Genomic DNA, 21,598 nt, shown 5'->3' on the forward strand with positions numbered 1-21,598 from the left:
TAAACTGCACTGAAAGTTTTGCGTGACGTAATTATTTGTTTACAGTTAGAATTACCACAGCAACTACCACTAAACTTAGCCCTAATCCTACAAATACATGGGTTTTTGAACAGAAGTTTATGGTGAACCTACATATTTAAATTAAAGTTTTAATTCTTATATGTTTTTTGAGCTTTTAAGAGCTTGTAATCACATTCCCACATATTTTGCACCTACAACACAACAGAGTAAGACACGGTGAATATTTTGATACCAAATAACTGTAATGTGAATTTTGTTGCGAGTCAACCTTTAAGGCTAACTCTAAATAAATCAATGGGAAGTTTCAATTTGTGGTGATCCATACATAACATCCAGTCAAAATTAATGAATAAATTGCGTTGCTAGTTATAACTGTTTCAACTTTACTTTTTCCTCTAGATATACACTTGACGCTACTAGCTGCATCAGAAGCGCTTGTGAGATCAAGTATTTTCACTGGGAGACGAACCAAGTTGCGCTAAAATCCAAATTAAGGATTTGACATTTAAAATTGCCTCACAATATTGGCTGTAGACGTATTTTTAGTCATGCGTGAAGGCTACACTTCTGTGGCTTCTCTATTCCATTCAGTCTATCAGGTAGCATTAAACTGCTGCTGCAGAAAATTTTCATGAATATTTGAGAGCATACGGACTGTTCATATGTGATATTTTTCTACTTCCACGATTTAACTACCCTGGAATGATTGGCTGAACTGACTAGTGATGATTTACAATCTTATCCAATGTGTTTACACGTAAAGTGTGCATATATGCGAACATACATCTGCATACTGGCTGACTATGATGTATACACTCAGATATATCTTTCAGTCTAAGCGTACTACTAGCCGTTTTAGTAGTAACAGTGTTTTTACTAGCATGAAACCTACATTCGATGTCGGCTAGGATAGTAATACCTATTTTAATATCAAGATTTTAATAGCTATAGCCGGAATGACAGACAGATTTTGAGAAATATATAAGTACGGTTATCATAAGTTGTGGTTTGACTGTATATATATAAAACTTAATACTCGATCATAATTATAACTAGCACCACTATTATACTTAAGGCATAATACGCCCTAAGTATAATACGAGAGATTATTCCAACCGCTGGAGCTTAGGAGATAATTGTAATTATTGGTACATAATGAGGGAGAAAATTACAGGTAGAGAAGTATAGATAATTTTAATCACAGCCCTACAATAAGAATTACGTATGCTATCGTAGCGCTATACAATAGCACGCGTAATATTTACAACTAGCTTATATGATTACTCATCTGCTAGCATATAGCTAACAAAATACATATATGCTCCTAGCTCAGATGTAACAAGAAATGCAACTAGTTCTGCTGGTAACTATGAATCCATCCAAGCAAGGGATGAGCTTATGAACATGAGCCATATCGTCACACCTGTCATTTCGAGGATTCACACAAAGGCTTGTGATGGGCTGTTCCCCCCACTCCATATCAATGAGTGGCCTTCGCCGATTGGCCAACGGATCGTAGACTCTAATCTGAAACATTAAGTGAAAAAGCATTAAAATAGGGACTGGGTTCAAAAGTGAGAAAACCAAGAAAAACGTTTAGATTGGATCTAAGAACAAAGACAATACATTTTAATGGACATAACTTGGTTTTTGATAAAGGCAGTCAGACAGGGACCAAGCGCTAGATGGCTCCTATTTATTGTTCAAGCATCCCTAGGTAGGTCAGCATAATCAAGTGGCTACAGAAGTGGACAGGTAAAATTTACAGCAGGAAAATTTCTAAATAAAACCTTTTGAGCTCGCAACAACAAGTCGTAATTTACTACACTATGGCATTTTATAACAAACACATTGCATCAGGGTCTTTTCTACAAAACAAATAATTTGTTGCATCCGGAGCTCTGAAAGTCTCCAGTAAAATTCGATGGATGGACTGATTAAAGATGTGATTGCACCATTGAAGCCATTCAAATGATATAAAGACCAATATAAGGCAAAACACAAGCTACAATTTGATTAGGGCAAACAGCCTATGGTTGGAGCTGACAAGCATCAGCAGCGTTATACCGCAGAGGAAGGTGGGAGAATGGAGGTAAATCTATCCTCAACTTTGTGTCTCCTATAGATATATACTAAACTAAAAGTAATAATTTTAGTACTCATGAATACATTTAATAATTAACAAAATTATAACCTTTGCTATCACCAATTATCGTTTCATAACTTTTTTTATCGTTTCCCCTCGCTATAATATTTGCTTCAAATTTTCTTGGGTAGTTTGATCTAGTATATTAGATTAATGAGAAATTAATAGAAAATGAGGAAAATGGATTGATCAATGCTCATCTTCAGCTCCCAGAAACAATGCTTCGAATTGTTGGCTTCGGCTACTTATGCTTTTGTTAAACAATTGTTCATTTTTTAATTTCACACTCTCAACCGATCTAACGCCCAAGTTGAAAGCTTTCAGCGGATAGACGTTAGAACGAAAAATCGATGAATGACATATATTTATTGCATTTGTTTTATTGATTAGAGAATGTTTATATGGCACCACCAGTGAATCAGTGGTGTCAGTGTTTAAGCAGTCATACACGGGAAAGAGAGACATGAATATGTGCTTTATTAGCCTTTCCCAGAATCTGTGGGTTGATTGATTTCAAAGAAATTGACATTGTCATTTTGCGTTCACTATTTTGGTCAACTCAAAAAACCATTTGTTTTGTACTTTAATCAAATGTGACCAGTAATTTTTTTTCTACAAATTGATCCTAATAACGATTAGATAATGTTGACTATACATGACTTTTTAGGGATGCAATTGGTTTCGCCAAATATTCTTTTCAAAGATGCAGCTTGCTTATTTTATCTAGTAACTAGTTTTTGGTGTGGGTAGCAACGGAGAACTTCGCGGATACAAAGGGCGGCGATGAAATAAGGTAACTCGACGACCTAATCACCGTAGACTGGCAGAATCATAGTCGGTACTTGGATGTTTACACAGAATTTAGAGGAAACCAATGACAAATTTTTAATTATCCTTTTTTGAGGCATTTGAAAAGTTTATAATAATGTACCTGTAGCTAGATTTAACATTTTATTCTAGCAATCAGGAGCAAATACAAAATAAAATATATGCCAATAGAGCTGCGTAGGACTAGACCTTTATCGCAATAGCCGACGTGAATACGAGAGATAGAGACAGGTGGTATCACTAGTTACATCATTTTAGGCAAGTCTGGGCTCATTTTTTTTTCTGGGCGTTTTACCGCAATCAATTTTTGTCGATTTTAATCTTCAAATATCTTGACAGTGAGATCGGCTAAAACAACAACAAACAACATCTCAAATGATAGAAAACATCGATACTTTCTGTTAAAATCAACTAAAATTTGACGCAATCACATCTTTAACAATCTTTTACCTAATATCCGTTTTCTTAGCAGAGAAAGGTATTTTGAACACTATATGTTAAACAATTTATTTGATTTTAGTGGCTAACTGATGCTACATTTTTAAGTTTTATAATTGTTGCATGGCATAATTTATAGAACATTCCTGCTTGAAATGGAACTTTTGCCAATAATTTAAGAAAAAATGTCAATCTAATAAGCTTGTATGGAACAAAATGTAGTTCTTTATTAATCATAACGCACCGTGCTGTCAAACACATTATTAGAACCATAAAGTTACCTTTCCCTAGAGTGATAACTGTGCCTTCAACAACACGAGCGTTTCCGGTGCCAACAAGGAGCGTTTAGGCCACACCCCTTTTTTGTGCTAGTCAATCATAGTGATTGACAGAACAATAACGTCAGCCATGAGAATGATCATGAATTTCAACAGTTAAGATAGTAATTATTGCTCATATTAAAGAAATGATGATTATAGTTTATTATTCTAATATATGCTTATTATTTAATGCAATTCAATACCTACATGCCTTGCAAAGGCACTGAATAGATAGTGTTAAGTAAGTGAGTTAATGCAATCAGTTACTCCAAGGATATGCAGCCCCCACACATGGGGGGGCTGTATATCATTGGTTACTCATAGATAAGATAGATAGTCATACTGGAGTTGTATTACATTGGTGTGATGGCAAGCTAATCGACTGCCATAAACTGAAAGTATTGACATTGTATGGTGATAGAGTGATTCATTGACACCACAGTTCACAAACAGCCCTTGCATGTGATATTAGATTTCAATACATATCATTCAAATACATAGACTAGCTTGAAGCAAAGATGTCCATTAGTTAGTGGACATCTTTGCTTGATGTAAGCAAGCAAAAAGTTTGAAAGTTAGAGTGGCAAATGTTGTTATATGTTAGATAAAAATAAATTATACTTAGTTATACTAAATTATAATTATTTAAAAATAAAATAGACTTTTTTATTACTTTATGTATTAAATAATTTTTCATTGTAATCATAGCTAAACAGATTATATTTAGCCATTACTTGCTAATTATTTCACATTTACATTTAAACACATTTGCAGTTTCATTTTTCTTCCTAATTCATTTTAACAAAAAACTTCTTTCATGATATGAAATTTAAAAGTTGTGGTTGTTTGAAAAAGCTTGAAAACATTTACAGTTGTTTTTATTTTCTCTCTTCTCTTCATTTATTTAAATTACACAAAACACTTCTCATAATATGTAGTTTGAAAGTTAAAGTGGCAAATGTTGTTATATGTTAAGTAAAAATAAATTATACTTAATTATACTAAATTATAATTATATAAAAATAAAATAGACTTTTTTATTACCTTATTTATTAAATAATTTTTCATTGTAATCATAGCTAAACAGATTATATTTAGCCATTACTTGTTAATTATTTTACATTTGAACACATTTACAGTTTTATTTTTTTCCTAATTTATTTCAACAAAACACTTCTTTCATGATATGAAATTTAAAAGTTGTAGTAGTTTGAAAAAGCTTGAAAACCTTTACAGTTGTTTTCTTTTTCCTCTTAATTCATTTGAACTGCTTAAAAATATTTTCTCATGATATGAAGTTTAAAAGTTAGAATGGTAAATGTTATATAAAAATAAATTTTCTGTCCAAAAGCTTTTTTATTACTCGGTCAGTACAGCTCATAGTTGATGGCAGTCGATTAGCTTCCCATCACACTAATGTAATACAACCCCAGTATGACTACCTATCTTATCTATGAATAACTGATTTCATCAACTAACTTACTTAACACTATCTATTCAGTGCCTTTGCAAGTCATGTAGGTATCAGGGATTACGTGTATGTCACAATTTCCATTTCCATAATTAATTTCCATATTATTTCCATTTCCATAACATTTCCATAATTCATTTCCATATTATTTCCATTTCCAAAATTCCTTTTCATTTCCATAATTCATTTCCATATTATTTTCATTTCCATAAAAGTTCCATAATTCATTTCCATTTCCATAAAATTTCCATAATTCATTTCCATATTATTTCCATTTCCATAAAATTTCCCTAATTCATTTCCATATTAATTTCATTTCCATAACATTTCCATAATTCATTTCCATAGTATTTCCATAACATTTCCCTACTTCATTTCCATAGTATTTCTATAACATTTCCATAATTCATTTCCATATTATTTCCATTTCCATATTATTTCCATATTTCCAAAATCAAATTTCTATATTCATTTCCCTAAAATTATGGAAATATTTATGTTTATGGAAATAGATATGGGAAAGTAAACATTTCCATAATATGTTTAGCGATCCCTAGTAGATATTGAATTGCTTTAAATAATAAGCATACATTAGAGTGATAAACTATAATCATCATTTCTTTAATATGAGCATTAATTACTATCTTAACTGGAAATTCATGATCCTTGTTTAACTCTTCTCATGGCTGATGTTATTGATCTAGTCAATCACTACGACTGACTAGCACAAAAAAGGGGCGCGGCCTAAACGCTCCTTGTTGGCACCGGAAAAGCTTGTGTAGTTATCACTCTAGGGGGAGATAACTCTATGATTAGAACTGACAGAATATTTAGATTTTTATGAATTAAAAATCTTGATAAAACTAAAAAAAAAATAGTTTAAACTTGCAAAAACTACTGGCCCTTTTAGAGTTGGTTTGTGCAATTGTAATTTAGAAAAATTGACAGGCAGCAGCTTACAAATTCTTGATTATCCCAAACTCTGCATAAATGTTTGTTTGTTACGCATTTCTTTAAGCAAGATGCTCTTTGTTCACTTTAGCTAGTGCTGGATAACGATTCGAGTGCATTCGGTTTTTCGATAGTTGTTCTCTCTCGGTTCATCGATTCAGAAGAAGAAGACAACTGCGTATGAACTGAATTTTACATCACGATTCGATTCAGTGTTTGCGCATGCCCACGCAGCAGTTGCCTAAGCAAATTTTCGTGAGAGCATCGATCGGTTAGCAAATGAATTTAGAGTTTTTTTTTTCATCCAAATTGTAGCAATAGTCTTGACTCTTGCCAAATAAACTCACGCGCTGTTTTGCAGTTAAGAGACTTATATTTGTAATATCTTATTATGGTATTAATCTTCATTGATTGTATTTGTCCTGAGTATATTGTAATTTATTTTATTTATTCAATTGTTTTTAAATTACGTAACCAATTTGATGTTGATTCATTAAATTTTAAAGAGGATAAAATTTTTCAAATTGTATTGGTTAATTAATATTAATATAATTAAAATTTTCACCATTACTTGAACGTTTTTTGCAAATATTAATTATTAGTTTAGTATTTATTAATAAATATACAAATCTCGGTTCGATGCGGTTCATAATGCCAATATGAGTAAACCGAAGTAACAATTGAAGATTCGGTTTCATTCAGTTTTCAGGAGAAAACAACTCTGAAATTGAATGCATAGTGCAGGTAGACATCGAACAGCTCTAACTTTAGCTGATGATAACATCCTCTTATTCAAAATCCCGGCTCGCGGCACACAATAGAGTCCTCATCCAATCGGAATGCTCGCTAGTTTCCAAATTAATTGCGTTACCAGGAGATGACAATTCCTTCAATTGTAGATACTGCTCATGATAGATGTAGTCATGATCGTACGCTTCGAAATGGGTTAGGATGTGGTTTGCTTGGTATTCGTTAATGCGAAAAACAATGGTGTAAAATACAAGTTTGATAATGATAGGTACAGTAGGCACTCCTACAACGTAAATAATCCGTTCTGCAAACATTATAGAAAATTCATAATATAACAGTTAAATACATGTAAATTGCCTAATCCATTCCAATTTCCAAGATATTTCCAAACTCACCCCTTTGGCCATGCAAAAAAGATAAACTTGACATAGCTCTTTTAATTTGTGGGCTGTACTGTAACTATAGTATTATTGGTTTGCATCGACAACTTCTCTCATTTTTATGATCAATCTCACTGGTTTTATAGACCATAATTGCAGTAATTTTACAACAAGTTGATGGGGACTGCACTTCTTCGACGTTCATTTACAACAATTTGCCTATTTTTTCTAAACAGCAAAATCTATTTGGCAAAGTAAAACTAATAACAAATATTCTACATCCACAATAAGGCAAAACAACAAAATGTTTCTACTATAAAAAGCGGTTCTACCTGTTCATCGTCTATCTGTATTCAGGAGTCAAGGTTGGATACAACCGAACTTTCGACGATACTCCAACTCGTGACATTCAGATTGGTACACCGATGCTGTAACACCTGCATCAACCGATCGCTTTTGTATTTATGTACCATTGCGCAGCTATTCCTATTCTCTGTTTTGTCGACTCATTTGACGATCTATTACGACGAACTAGAATGTCGCGAAGGCTGTATATATAATAGATACAGTCAAACATGGATAACTCAAACTTCACGGGACCGAGCGAAAGTGTTCGAATTATCAGAGCGTTCAAGTTATCAGAGCACTGTCAGAAGTCCATGTATTTACTTATTTATTAGTAGATACATGTACATATACAAACTATAATATAAATCAAAAGCACAAATGGCTTGTTTCAAAATCTCAAACGTTTTTATCAAAAAGTATAGAGATTTTTCTATCACTTGAGATTGTTTTGTTGTTTGATGTGATGTTATTGCCAGGACGTTTTTTAGACTGACATTGGCAAAATGTCGCAGAGCCACATTTTCTTCTTTTTAGGCTCCGCCCATTTTTGCGTAAGAGCAAAAATGGGCAGAGCCTAAAAAGAGGAAAATATATATAAGCTATACGAGCACACTCTGTATATGTTTGAATGTGATTCATTGCCTGTCATACATGTATGCTTATGTATATTTTAAACATGAATCAGTACTTAGAAACATAAAAATGTGCAAGATCTGAGATGGAATCTTGATCGTTGTTGAAATGCTCAAAAGAAAAGAGATATTTTTCTTTTGAGCGTTTTACCCACGATCAATTTTGCCGATTTTTCTTGAAGTTTATGCAAAGATTACCTCACTTTACCTTGCTTCCGAAGGGCAATCGCTTAGAGGATGTTTGGTATAAATCAAATTTCACCAAACCTTTAGAAAAGTCGTTGACAAAAATATTTTGCCGATGGTGGTAATAACGATGCTTATGAGTTACGAAAAGTTGAGGTTTACCCCTATGGCTTGGAATAAAGTGATTTTCTAAAGCGATAACAACCGTTTCGGTAGCCGTTAGGCAAACAACAGTTCGAGTTAACAGTGTTGAGTTCGAGTTATCTATAGCAATTTATCATTACGTGGGAACGGACCAAAGAAACCGTTCGAGTTAACCATGTGTTCGAGCTATCCGTGGGCGAGTTATCCATGTTTGACTGTATATAGTTGACACTTGACGTTATATGGAAATTTTGATGTAATGCGAAGCAAGTCTAGCAAAGAGCGGTCAAAGCTCATGTTTGACCCTATTAGGTTAAAGGTTGACCTAATAAATAAATCCTCTCAAAACAGTGGCTGACCGGAATGGCATGGTGAGCTTCATTTGAATCAGTGTTTTCATGAGACAAAGTTATGTGAAGATTCAGTTTTTCGACGTACAGAAATGAGCCAGCATGTCAAAGAATGGTCTGTCAACACATAAGGTTCTTTGACTGAGAGCTGAACTTCTTCTTTGTTGAAGAGCTGTCCTGGTCGGTATACCATAACAAAACTTGATGGAAATAATTGAATCGCCATAGTATTTCAATGAACGCTTTCTGATATTAAACACATAAGTAATGAAGTCACGCGTGAAATGTTTTAAGCCATTTATTGTTGAGTTTGGATTTTCATCTCAAAATAGACTAAGCCCTATTGATACTCAAACTGTAACAGCAGCAAGTGCTAGCTATGCTTGGACCGAATGCCCCCTAACATTTTAGTATAAAAGTTTCCTGTGTTCAGCTAATATAGAATAGGACCTGCTTCAGGCTCATAACATTGCATTATCGAAGGTTAATAATAGCGACAAATAGACAAAACTGTCACCTGATGATATCCGGTGGTAGCTAAAACTAGGCTCAAAGATGGCCTTGGAAGATGTCCAATGGCAGTAACCCAGACAGGTACTCGCAAGTCCAACCAGTCATCTCTCACCTACAAAAAGATCAAATGATGATTTCTGCAGAACACTTTAGTGCTCTCCAACTATTGACTTCATCAGCCAGTGAGACTAATGGTTGAGTGGCTAGTAGTGCATGCTTGACTTCATCAGCCAGTGACACTAATGGTTGAGTGGCTAGTAGTGCATGCTTGACTTCATCAGCCAGTGACACTAATGGTTGAGTGGCTAGTAGTGCGTGCTTGACTTCATCAGCCAGTGACACTAATGGTTGAGTGGCTAGTAGTGCATGCTTGACTTCATTAGCCAGTGACACTAGTGGTTGAGTGGCTAGTAGTGCATGCTTGACTTCATCAGCCAGTGACACTAATGGTTGAGTGGCTAGTAGTGCATGCTTGACTTCATTAGCCAGTGACACTAATGGTTGAGTGGCTAGTAGTGCATGCTTGACTTCATCAGCCAGTGACACTTATGGTTGAGTGGCTAGTAGTGGCTAGTAGTGCATGCATTACAGCTAAACCGCTACAAACGATTGACTTAAATCTTTCGTTATCAAATTGTTTTTTTTTACTGTAACATAGTTACATATTCAGTAAAACCTAATATCAAAAAGGGTGTATATAAATAACTTGTAGTAACTTTTTCACTACTACTGAAAATATTTTGATACCAAATAAATCGAGACAAAATTTTACATCAGCTGATGCCACAAAAAGGCTACAAATGTGCTGCAGAAAAAGAGCCCGGAAACTTTTCGACAATTTCCACTACAACTGTGAGCGTGTTCCAAGTCAGATGAGTTAGCAATATTATTACAGCTAAATAAAATAATCACTGTCAGTAGTGCTATAGTTTTTGCATAAAACTGCTATGCATTGTAAATTGGCAAGATGTTGGTGTCTGGTATAAGGTGTTGTGGCTTTTTGGGAAAGCAGCAATGTACTACAGTTCAACGTATAATCACCCAAATTTCCACTAATCTACAATTAGTGAACTCCCCAGTTTTGCTAATTCAACTCCAGAAAAAAGTGACGACCCTGATGCCGCAACGGACAACACCTTAACCCTATTCATACAACACCGGTAGATCAGAAGGCAGACCAGAAGGCCTGAGAGTCATCCACCTTACATTTTTAGCTTTGAAAATGGCGCCGACCTCTGGTCTGTTCAGGTCAAATATCTTCAAGCCATTCTCTTTTCCACCTGTTGAGACGCAATAATTATTTGCTGGATCCTCGCGCATGCAGGAGATGTTCTCTCCACAGTCTATGATAACCTGTTGAACAAAATTAGGCACATGTTATGAAAATGACAACTAGGGAGTTTACTTAATGATGTAGTTGCACCAAATTTTAGTTGACTCTATCAGACAGTATAGGTATTATTCTATCAGTTGCTGTTGTCTTTTTATGTTTGGGGTGGCCTGATTGCCAAGAACTTTCAAAATTAAAATCAACAAAACTTAATCGTTGGTAAAATGCTCAGAAAAAAAGATGTGCCCAGACTTCTCAAAATGATGTATATATATAGTGAAACAGCCTGTCTCTATCTCTCGTATTCACATCGGTCATTGTGATAAAAGTCGAGTCCTACGCGAATCCATTGGCATATATTTTATTTTGTATTTGCTCATGGTTGGAAAGAATAGAATTTTTAATCTATCTACAGATACATTATTATGAATGTCTCAAACAAGGGTAATAAAAAAATTGTTATTTTAGTTTCCTCTATACGTTGTGTAAACATCTGAGTACCAACCAGTACCGTATTGTCCTATTATGAGACTCAGGAACCATCCGGAGCACGTTTCTTCTGTCAAAATCTCGGAAATTGCGAAATCGGCATAGCGTACATCGCGGAAGTCATTACGTGACACTAAAATTCACAGGCCCGTATTCCCTGAGGCGGCTGGGCAGCTGAGTAGCCCCGACCTTTTAGTGATCTTCGGCGGCTAATTAGCAAGAATTTCAGTCTAAGCTCATTCACTTGGAATTTCCAACTAATTACCTAGCGCTCTAGCGCAGCGTTGCGCTCTAGCAACTGGTGATGAAGTGGAGAGGCTCACTAATCTAGTATTGGTTTTGCCTGCCACCAATGCAGTAGGCGAGAGATACTTTTCTGCATTGAAGCGAATCCGAAGATTGATGAGGAACACCATGGGCAGGCTGTCTAAATAATCATCTAATGTTACTCATATATAAAAATGATGAAATAGATACAGAATCAGTTGAAAAGTATTTCTGCCATGGACCCATTGACAGAAGAAGAGCTTTTTAAAAGACAAGTGTCAAGCTACAACAATCAATCTTCTATGTACACATGTACATGTACGTTTGTGTTTGCAGGCCAAGCTTGTTGCTCATTGTATTCCTAGGTGGCCATAATTTAAACGTAGTAAGTTTTAAGCAGGCCAAGTAATTTATTTGTTGTTTTTCCCTGGTGCATGTAATATATTATTTAAACATATTTATGTAACTGAAACAGGTGCTCTTAAATTTAAATTTTAAAAGACAAGTGTCAAGCTATAACAATTAATCTTCTATGTACACATGTACATGTATGCATATTTAGGAATATAAATGTAAATATACATATATATGGTTACAACACAAAACCATATAATTCTGTAGCTAGCTCTTTGCAAGACTTGAAATGACTCAACTTGGCAGCACCTGGATATCCACCTTAAAGGTTGACTTGCAACAAAATTCACATTACAGTTATTTGATATGAAAAGATTCACCATGTCTTACTCTGTTGTGCCGTATGTACAAAATATGTGGAAATGTGATTACAAGCTCTTAAAAGCTCAAAAACGAAAAGAAAATCGCAGCCACACGAGACCGCCATAGTTTGGATTCCCTTTCCAAAATGGCTCAAATGTAACGTAGTTGTGGTAGATAGTTTCTGTTTACACTTTCATGCAACCTTATTCGTCGAAATATTTTCAAAAATATACTTCACGCATTCAATAAAACCATGTCTATTGTTCTTATGAGTTTGTTTTATCATCGTTGTAATGCTGTCACTTTTAGCAGTGATATCTTATAACTTACCGTAAAAATTCGTTTAATTTTATAGCCTTAGCTCGAAGGAGTACACATCATTGTCTGATAATCATGACGAGCCTGTTGGTCACTTGTGATAATCGAAAAATGCTGCAGAAATATATTTGCGAAGTATTGGGTCACATGATCAGATCACGACTTGCTAATTAGACTAAACCGAAACAAAACTGTAAAGTAGCGAGCATCTATATTTGATACGTGGTCTTCGGTAAAACCCGAAGTGTTTGTCATAAACTAGTACTACGATAAGTTTATATTGAGCTTTTTATTGGCCTTTCAACTCACGTAAGAACATCATGTGACAAGACAATAACAAACTGTAAAACAAACTTGACTACGTCAGAGAAATAAAGAGATTCCAATCTACGGCGGCTTTTCGTTTTTGAGCTTTTAAGAGCTTGTAATCACTTTTCCACATATTTGGAACCTACAACACAAGTAAGATATGGTGAATCTTTTGATACCAAATAACTGTAATGTGAATTTTGTCACAAGTCAACTTTTAAATAATACAAGATACACTTTTAAATGCTCTAAATTTGCTCTTAATTCTCAAAATTTTCTTGGGGGAGGGCCCCTGAACCCCCCTTCTCTGGGAGGGCGCTTCTGCTCCCCTCCCAGACCCTCCCTGCACGGCCGAGTCGGTCCTCGGCAACTACTAACTGACAGTCTCCTGACCACTTTTTCTTTGGACAATACAGCCCTGGTACCAACTCTGATTCCGCTAGTCTACGGTAATTAGGTTGTCGAGCTAACTTATTTCAACGAGGTCTTTGTATCAGCAAAGTTTTTAGTTGCTACCCACACTGGAAACTAGTTACAAGATACAATAAGCTAGCCGCATCTTTGAAAAAAATATTTTCGAATACATAGCGAAACCAACTACATCCCAAAGTCATGTATGTCAACATTATCTAGTCACTATTAGTATCAATTTGTAGAAAAAAATTTACAGACCACATTTGATTAGTAGATTCAAGTCCAAAACAAATAGTTTTTTAAGTTGACCAAAATAGTGAACGCAAATAAAGTAAATTTCGTTGAAATCAATTAACCCATCGATTCTGGCAAAAGGTTAACAAAGCCATTCCTGCACCTGGTTAGTGGTTTGTGGCGTGGACTAACCTGTTTTCATTTAGCAGTGTGGAACATAACTTTTTTTAAGTAGCTCTTAATATTTTTTTAAAGTATCTGTTAATACAGCTCTGATAACACTTCCTAAACCCATGTATCAGACAAGATTTTGGCACAGGTGGCAACGGGGCTAGGATGTATTTAAAATGTTTTGCAAATCATGTTTTGCATTATCGTCAACATTATTATTTTATTACATAATTTTTACAAGCCAAAAAGTTTTCATCTCAGCAAAAACTTTTCATTAAAAACATCCATCCAAGTCATGACCACTCACATAGTTTAAGCTCATATAATAGGACAAATTACTGTACTGCAATAAGCTCAAACTCTGTACTCTAGGACACTTAGATTTCGCTAGTATTTAGTTTCGTGAGTAGCTAAATTTTTGCAGCTCTGATGAGTGCAAAAATATAGTGATGTGAAAATAAATGCAGTGGAACAAACATAATTAGATTCCTCAGGTTCAGTTCACCGATACAAAAAAATTCAATTTGGGACTAGTTTGTAATTGTGAACCGCAGGTAGAATGGTGTGGGGGAGATCGACAATGCAATTTGATCGCTTGCTGCCATTTGTTTCTTTGAATACCAATGAACGAAGCTATTTAATTTCGCGTTTTCACTCGTTCGTTATGATGGTTTAGTTTCGCACATGAAATTTTTGCGAAAATTAGATGAGGCGAATACATAAGTGTCCTAGGGTATGTATCGTATCTGGATATTCCTCTTCATCTTTAGTCCTATGATATGTAGCTCTCACTATATTGTATACGCAGGTTGGTAGTGATCACCACGCTGCTCTTGTAAGTTCTTCTGGGTATGACCAAAATACCAATGATCTGTTATAGGTGTGTGACTTCCTGTCTTTACATACTACAGCTGTGCGATATGAGTTTTCTGTATTTCGATACGATATGCAATAAATATCGATGATAACGATATTCGATACGATATTTGCATTCCTAATAAGTAATGAATAATGTTAGGTTTTGCAGTGACATGAATGAAGAGTGTATGGTAATAGAACCAAAAGTTTGAAAACAACATGTAATTGGAAATTGAAACATCTACTCCAAACTAAAAACACCAAGACAAACTACAGCTTAACACAAATGACTACAGCAAACTGAAAATCCAACAAGTTTCTACCATTACGAAGAGATTTTCGCAAGGGACAGTCATTGGCAATTTCTAGCGTTGCAATATTGAGCTTTAGTTCCATTGCTGACTTCAGCCTCAATAAAAAAAACTTTGTCACGTCAGATGACTTTCTTGCCGCCACGATTAATGTGTACTGGCAATAGCACTTGTGGTCGTCCATCTAACTAGTTTTGACACGGCCAACAATAAATCGCGCATAAACTGTGGTTAATATTTATTATCTAATTATAAATATTGGTTTATTAACAATATAAACAATTTGGCCTTTAATATACCTTATATCGATATAAGCTTAGCATTACATGGCCATGTCGAAATAGCGTTAACATCGACACGAATCGACATGTCGATATATCGCGCAGCTATATTACATACCATGTTGTACATCTCATGTTCCTGCAGCCGATCAGATGGTTTCAGACACTCCACATCTGGATACTTGGGTACTATCAATTTTTTTTATTATTTTTAAATACCTTATTGAACGTCGCTTGGAAGTGATATGACATCTAGTAAAATTAGCAGCAATAAAAATACAATTGGCTGCAAAACTTAAAATGGTAGTGTCGGTAGTTATGAAAGGCCACTCTCAATGGCCCTGGTTCTCCTGCAACCCACTTGAGACCAGTCTGAGAAACAGAATGCCACATATCCTGGTTTGTGCAGCACACGTTCATATCTTTCTCGAACATGGCAGTTTCCACACTGACACACACTGTTCCACTTAAACATCCTGTAACCAATAAAACAAATGCAATAAATATGTTATTTATCGATATGCCGTTTTAACATGTATCTGCTGAAAGTTTTCAATTTGGGAGTTAGATTGAGAGTGTAAAATTACAATATGAACAAATTTTTAACAAAAGCATAAGTATGCCAAGCTTACAATTCGAAGCATTGTTTCCGGGAGTGAAGGATGAGCATTGATCAATCCATTTTCATCATTTTCTACAAGTGAGAAGTGAACATAAATTCTAATCATGAATCTAATTTGCTCGCTAAAACTGCGAAAAGTTGAAGCAAATATTAGAGCTAGGAGAAATGATAAAAGAAGTTATAAAACGATGATTGGTGATAGCAAAAAGTTATAATTTTATTAATAAGTAAATGTATTCATTGAGTAGCAAATTTATTACCTTTAGCTTAGAATATATATATAGGAGACTCAAAGTTAAGGATAGATTTACCTCCATTCTCCTATCTTCCTCTGCCGCATAACGTTGCTGACGCCTGTCAGCTTTAACCATAGACTCTCTACCCCCATCTTTAACCACTTGATGCTGAGAAAACTTTGAACTGGAAGCTTTATTAAAACTATCAATCGTCAATACAATGTGTGGATGCGGCAAATGCGATTTGGTAATTCAGCAAATTCTTTTACGATGAGAATCTTTGAGATCACAGACAACGCGTTTTGCTAGCGATCACATTTATTATGACCTATATAAAAATTTCGGACTGATGATTGGCTATAGAAGAGATCGTATATTTATCGCTCACAGACTCTTTCCATATACTTTTCACTAAGCTTTTCACGAATAAAGCACCCACGTGAATCTGAGTTTTTCAAAAATGATCTCATTCAATCGTTCATATCTCTGGACAGGGTTAGTCTACAAAGACAAAAAGACAAATTGTAGCTGATGTTTTAGCTTTAAATTGGTCTTAATTTTATTCGAATGATTTCAATGGTGCAATCACATCTTTATGGAAAAGATCTAGTGTGGCTATTAAAAATGTTGATAAAAAGTATGCAAGGACATTATATGCACAACACGGTCAAGTTTACGGCACAGTAATAAATAACAGCACAGATTTTGTTCTGAGACCCGTATGGGTGGATTACCCTTAATAATTTGTTTCACAAATAAAAAATCCTTAATCAATAAAGCAATGTATTATAGGCACTTGAAGGGAGAGTGAAAAGTACCGTAATAAGGCAGTCAGTAAAAGGAGACTTTTATTGTTACTTGACTGAAAGAGACAGACTAGAAGAATTATTGAGGTATTACTAAAGATATGCATCCCCACTTACTGTATACTGCATCACAACTTACTGTATTCTGCATCACAACTTACTATATATCCATGCATATAAGCCTATCTCGCGTACAAGCAATCCCTAAAAAAACAGCTCTGAAGTCAGGTAATTTATAAGAACTCGCATATAAGGCAACCCTATAAAATGTAACAAACCGTACGTACCTAACAAAGAAAAAGGTTGTGATATTGGAGTGACGTTTGCAAGCTTGGTACAAAAAAAATTCTGGATAGTAAGTAGTTGCATAATTAGCCTAGGGTATCTCTGCTTAATTGAAAGGAAACGATGATCTGTCTGTGTTGAACCAATAAAAAACGTGTTTGCATCTGTTGACCTTAGTTTCGCTCTTCAAAAGCACATTTTTATAGCCATTTGTTCTTCACGATGATCAAAAGCATTGCAGTTCAACAGTTCTCACAAATTGAAGTTCAATAGACTTCCGATGATTATTTTTTGGACAATAATAGTAGTGACAATGAGTATTTATTTTCAACAGTAATAATAATGCCGTAAGCTATAATAATTATAGTGGTAACTCGTCTGACTCGGAACATGCTTTCGCTGGGTAAGTCTCCCAAAAACCTTTGAAAGTCATGTAATTTTTGTTGACAATCCAATAAAGTCGGTATTTTATGATCATACATGGCTTGAGCTGATGTTTACTGAATGGTTTCGGATGTGATGCTTTCTATTATTTGTGAGTCACTTTTTTAGCGCTTTTACCAAACTCTTGTTCAGACACAGTCCAGTATTTGCCCTTCATCACTCCACTGTAACATTTTCTCATAAGATCAGTTTGGACTGTGACTGTACAACTCCAATCTTTGCATGTGTATACTCGTAATACTCGTTAGATTCTGCTATTGCAAGCTCCTACAAATCACTTCAACCTTGCTCAGTAGGAAGGAAGTAATCCAAATACTCTAACGATGGATTATCAGCAGATGGTGTGAAGTTAGGCCCTGAGTAAGAGGAATAATTGTAGAGCGACGAAGGTTTGTCACCACCTAAGTCAGTAACATGTTTCCAACCATTCAAAGCCTATCTTACAAACCGCTTCAACCTTGCTCAGTAAGAAGGAAGTAATCCAAATACTCTAACGGTGGATTATCAGCAGATGGTGTGAAATTAGGCCCTGACTAAGAGGATTAATTGTAGAGCGACGAAGGCTTGTCACCACCTAAGTCACTAACATGTTTCCAACCATTCAAAGCCTATCTTACAAACCGCTTCAACCTTGCTCAGTAGGAAGGAAGTAATCCAAATACTCTAACGGTGGAGTATCGGCAGGCGGGGTGAAGTTAGGCCCTGAGTAAGAGGAATAATTGTAGAGCGACGAAGGCTTGTCACTACCTAAGTCAGTAACATGTTTCCAACCATTCAAAGCCTGTATGATTATATCTGCTTCATTTTCTGATCCCTCAGTAATAGTAACTGGTATATTAGAGCTATTAGTATGTGTTTTGATTGTATTGGAGTTACTATTATAAGGCACTTGTTTAGTATTCACAACAACAGCAAAAGTGGATATAGCACTATCAATGTCCAAGCTAGCATACCCATGACTTTCCTCTATATATTCAAATGGTTTGGAGTTGACATCGCTACAATCATGCGAATATAAATCGCTACAATCATGTAAATTATTATTGTATTGATCAGTCAAACTATCACTGACAACCGCGGGATCAAATAAAAGTGTTACTCCTTCATTTTGAAACCTGAAGTGCTTGCTGACCGGTTTTTCAATTTTGCGATGAAATCGTGATTTCATTTTTGTTTGGCTTCTGGCAAAAAGAAATACCCTCCTTTAGATAATCGTTTTATATCGTAATTTATAGATAAATATTTTTGCGACAATATTTTAAAACTAACAGCATTAAGATGCTTTTGTATTGCTACTTGGCGACGGCTTTATAAACTTCCACGGACTACGACTTTTATGTCGTTGAGGTCAGAAAAGTGTCCGAACTGATTCTACAAGATATTTTCGGCCTTTTTATGGCATCAATTTATGTACAATTTGAAGCAAATTAATTTGGTGACATGTTATGATAACTTATATGCGACAATGTAAAATATTTGGTTTACCGAATAATTCTCTCCATAGAAATTTGTGTAATTGGTAGTGAAAGTGGTAACTACCTCTTCGTGGTAACCATTATTGTTGCTTCATTTTTATTAATAAAGTTGAGTTAATACATAATACAGGTTCGAGTTGTAGTTGTTACAATCAAGTTAGCAGAAAACCAATTCGTTTGCTTTCAATAAGTGTTAGGCGAATATAAGCTGGACCTCTTGTATAAGCCAGAGTTTTGTAAAACATTTTGCTTTTTGGAATCCACTTATATGCGGGGATATACGGTATTCAAACATTTTTTATAATTTCAGAGTTTGTCTAATGTTTAGTTTCACACTAATTACTAGTTCCTATGATATGATATTACATTACTTTGAGAAACTTTTGATGTCATCAAGTGTTGACAGTTACTTTGTGTGAAGTGTCGAATATTTTCTCAAGTTTCGAATTGTGTGTCGGAAAAGCCCAATGTTAAAGCGATTATAAGATGCATACAAAAGAAACTTTTACTGTAACAATTTGATATGTAATAAAGATATTTTGCATGTCAAAATATCTTTAGCATGCAAAACTGTTGTAGAATCGATTTTGTAGCAAAATGTCTTTCAGTTAAGAATTTATTGGATATATTTAGAGAATGATTGCGCTGAAACCACCTGAGAGGATAATCATCCATCCTATCCTACAATAGGCAAGTGCAAATGTTAGAATGCCTAGATAAAAATCCATCTATATATTGCTAGATTAGATGGATTTGTAATACTTTGAGTAAATTAGCTAAAAGTGAAGTCATGGAGTTTTAACTCCATGCGATCATTCAATAAGACATGTGCGATTGATCAGCAGACGACAATCGATATATGGAGCAAGGTCTAGCAAATGGTTGCTACTCACTGGTTCATCAACAGCTTCGTTGTTAAGGTTATCCTGCCATATACAGAGCTTGCCTTTGTTAGTACACGTCACATACTTGCTATATATGGAAGAAAAAAAAACTTGATACATTTTTGTAACAGTAATTCTCCATCGTTCAATCATTCACAAGTCGTAATTAAATCAGAGTATCGATAAACACACCTAATAGTATCGATAAACACACCTAATAGTATCGATAAACACACCTAATAGTATCGATAAACACACCTAATAGTATCGATAAACACACCTAATAGTATCGATAAACACACCTAATAGTATCGATAAACACACCTAATAGTATCGATAAACACACCTAATAGTATCGATAAACACACCTAATAGTATCGATAAACACACCTAATAGTATCGATAAACACACCTAATAGTATCGATAAACACACCTAATAGTATCGATAAACACACCTAATAGTATCGATAAACACACCTAATAGTATCGATAAACACACCTAATAGTATCGATAAACACACCTATGAAATAGTATTAAATCTTCTAGATAACAGTGGTAATTGCAAAAGGCTTGTCATACAAACTTTTTAGATTACGAGACAGTTTGTTGGAAAACTATTACATTTGTTACGGAGATTTAGGAAAAAAAGCAAAAATTTGAAAATAAGTATTGCTACCCACAGCTCCCAGAGTTCACCAAACATTAACATTGATTGGGCACACCGAGGAGCTTTTGACAGAGAAGCTATGAGTTGGAAGCTCAGCAAAGATGAAGAAGAGGCAGCCATTAAAACGACAGCCCGATAAAAAAATATTTCAAGAAAATTCCATGAAACTTTGGAGTTTGTTGAAAAGAATCCCCCAGCAAAAGCGTTCGTATCTATACAAATCTCAAAGTTTGTTTGCATATGTAGTTCGGTATGTCCAGCTACAGCTGTTAAAATCTTAGAATTAAATATCGCACTCTGCTGAAGTACAAACAAATAAAGAATTTTATTATAAAGAACTATTATTTTAACTATATTTTTCTAGTATATTTCGAGTCATGAAATGATGACCAACATGTGCTCGATAGATATGATACTACTGTAAATGTTTTTACGAGTTTTATAAAAAAAAAATTCGAACTTTTTAGTTTTAGCCTGAATAATGGTGAAGTACTGTTTTTTTCTGTTTGATAATATTTGCTGTGGGTTGCCCAACTATTTTACTAGTGTTTTATTAAATATCATTGTACTATGAGCACATTTAGATATGCTTGATAAAAGGATAAAACTTTGGGTCGTTGGACAAATTGCCCAGGGATACAGACCCGCATTAACAAAAATGGCCAGAGTTCAAAGGGTTAAGTTAGCTACTAACTGCTAATTATCTCACATTTCATCTAAACCTTTTCATAGTCATTTCATTGTGTTTCTTAATTTATTTGTCTTGCACAAAAGATTTTCCTCATGATACGAGTTTGAAAGTTACAGTTGTTTGACAAAGTTTGAAAACCTTTACAGCTGTTTTGATGTTTTCTCTTAGTTTATTTAGATGACACAAATCACTCTTTTCATGATTTGAACTTTGAAAGTTAGAATGGTAACTGTTGTTATATGTTAAATAAAATAAATTCTCTTTGTTAAGACTTTTATTTCCTGGGCATTCATCTAGTGTATACATATA

At 34.7% G+C, this 21,598-nt stretch overlaps 1 protein-coding gene across 2 annotated transcripts in view; it reads right to left on the bottom strand.

Annotated features, from left to right (window-relative positions):
• The window catches only part of LOC137401155 (WD repeat-containing protein 74-like), a 38,223-nt gene that overhangs the window by 10,939 nt on the left and 5,686 nt on the right, over nt 1-21,598 (bottom strand). The window contains exons 3-6 of one of the 2 annotated variants that reach the window (XM_068087534.1): nt 19,939-20,017; nt 10,685-10,831; nt 9,483-9,590; nt 1,445-1,548 (exon numbers count right to left, since the gene is read on the bottom strand). In XM_068087534.1, the coding sequence (XP_067943635.1) occupies nt 1,445-1,548; nt 9,483-9,590; nt 10,685-10,831; nt 19,939-20,017 (438 nt within the window). The remainder of the gene's footprint in view (nt 1-1,444; nt 1,549-9,482; nt 9,591-10,684; nt 10,832-19,938; nt 20,018-21,598) is intronic. The other variant, XM_068087535.1, reaches the window with a different exon arrangement.

The sequence above is a fragment of the Watersipora subatra genome, chromosome 7 (assembly GCF_963576615.1).
Source record: "Watersipora subatra chromosome 7, tzWatSuba1.1, whole genome shotgun sequence".
Classification (NCBI taxonomy): Eukaryota; Metazoa; Bryozoa; class Gymnolaemata; order Cheilostomatida; family Watersiporidae; genus Watersipora; species Watersipora subatra.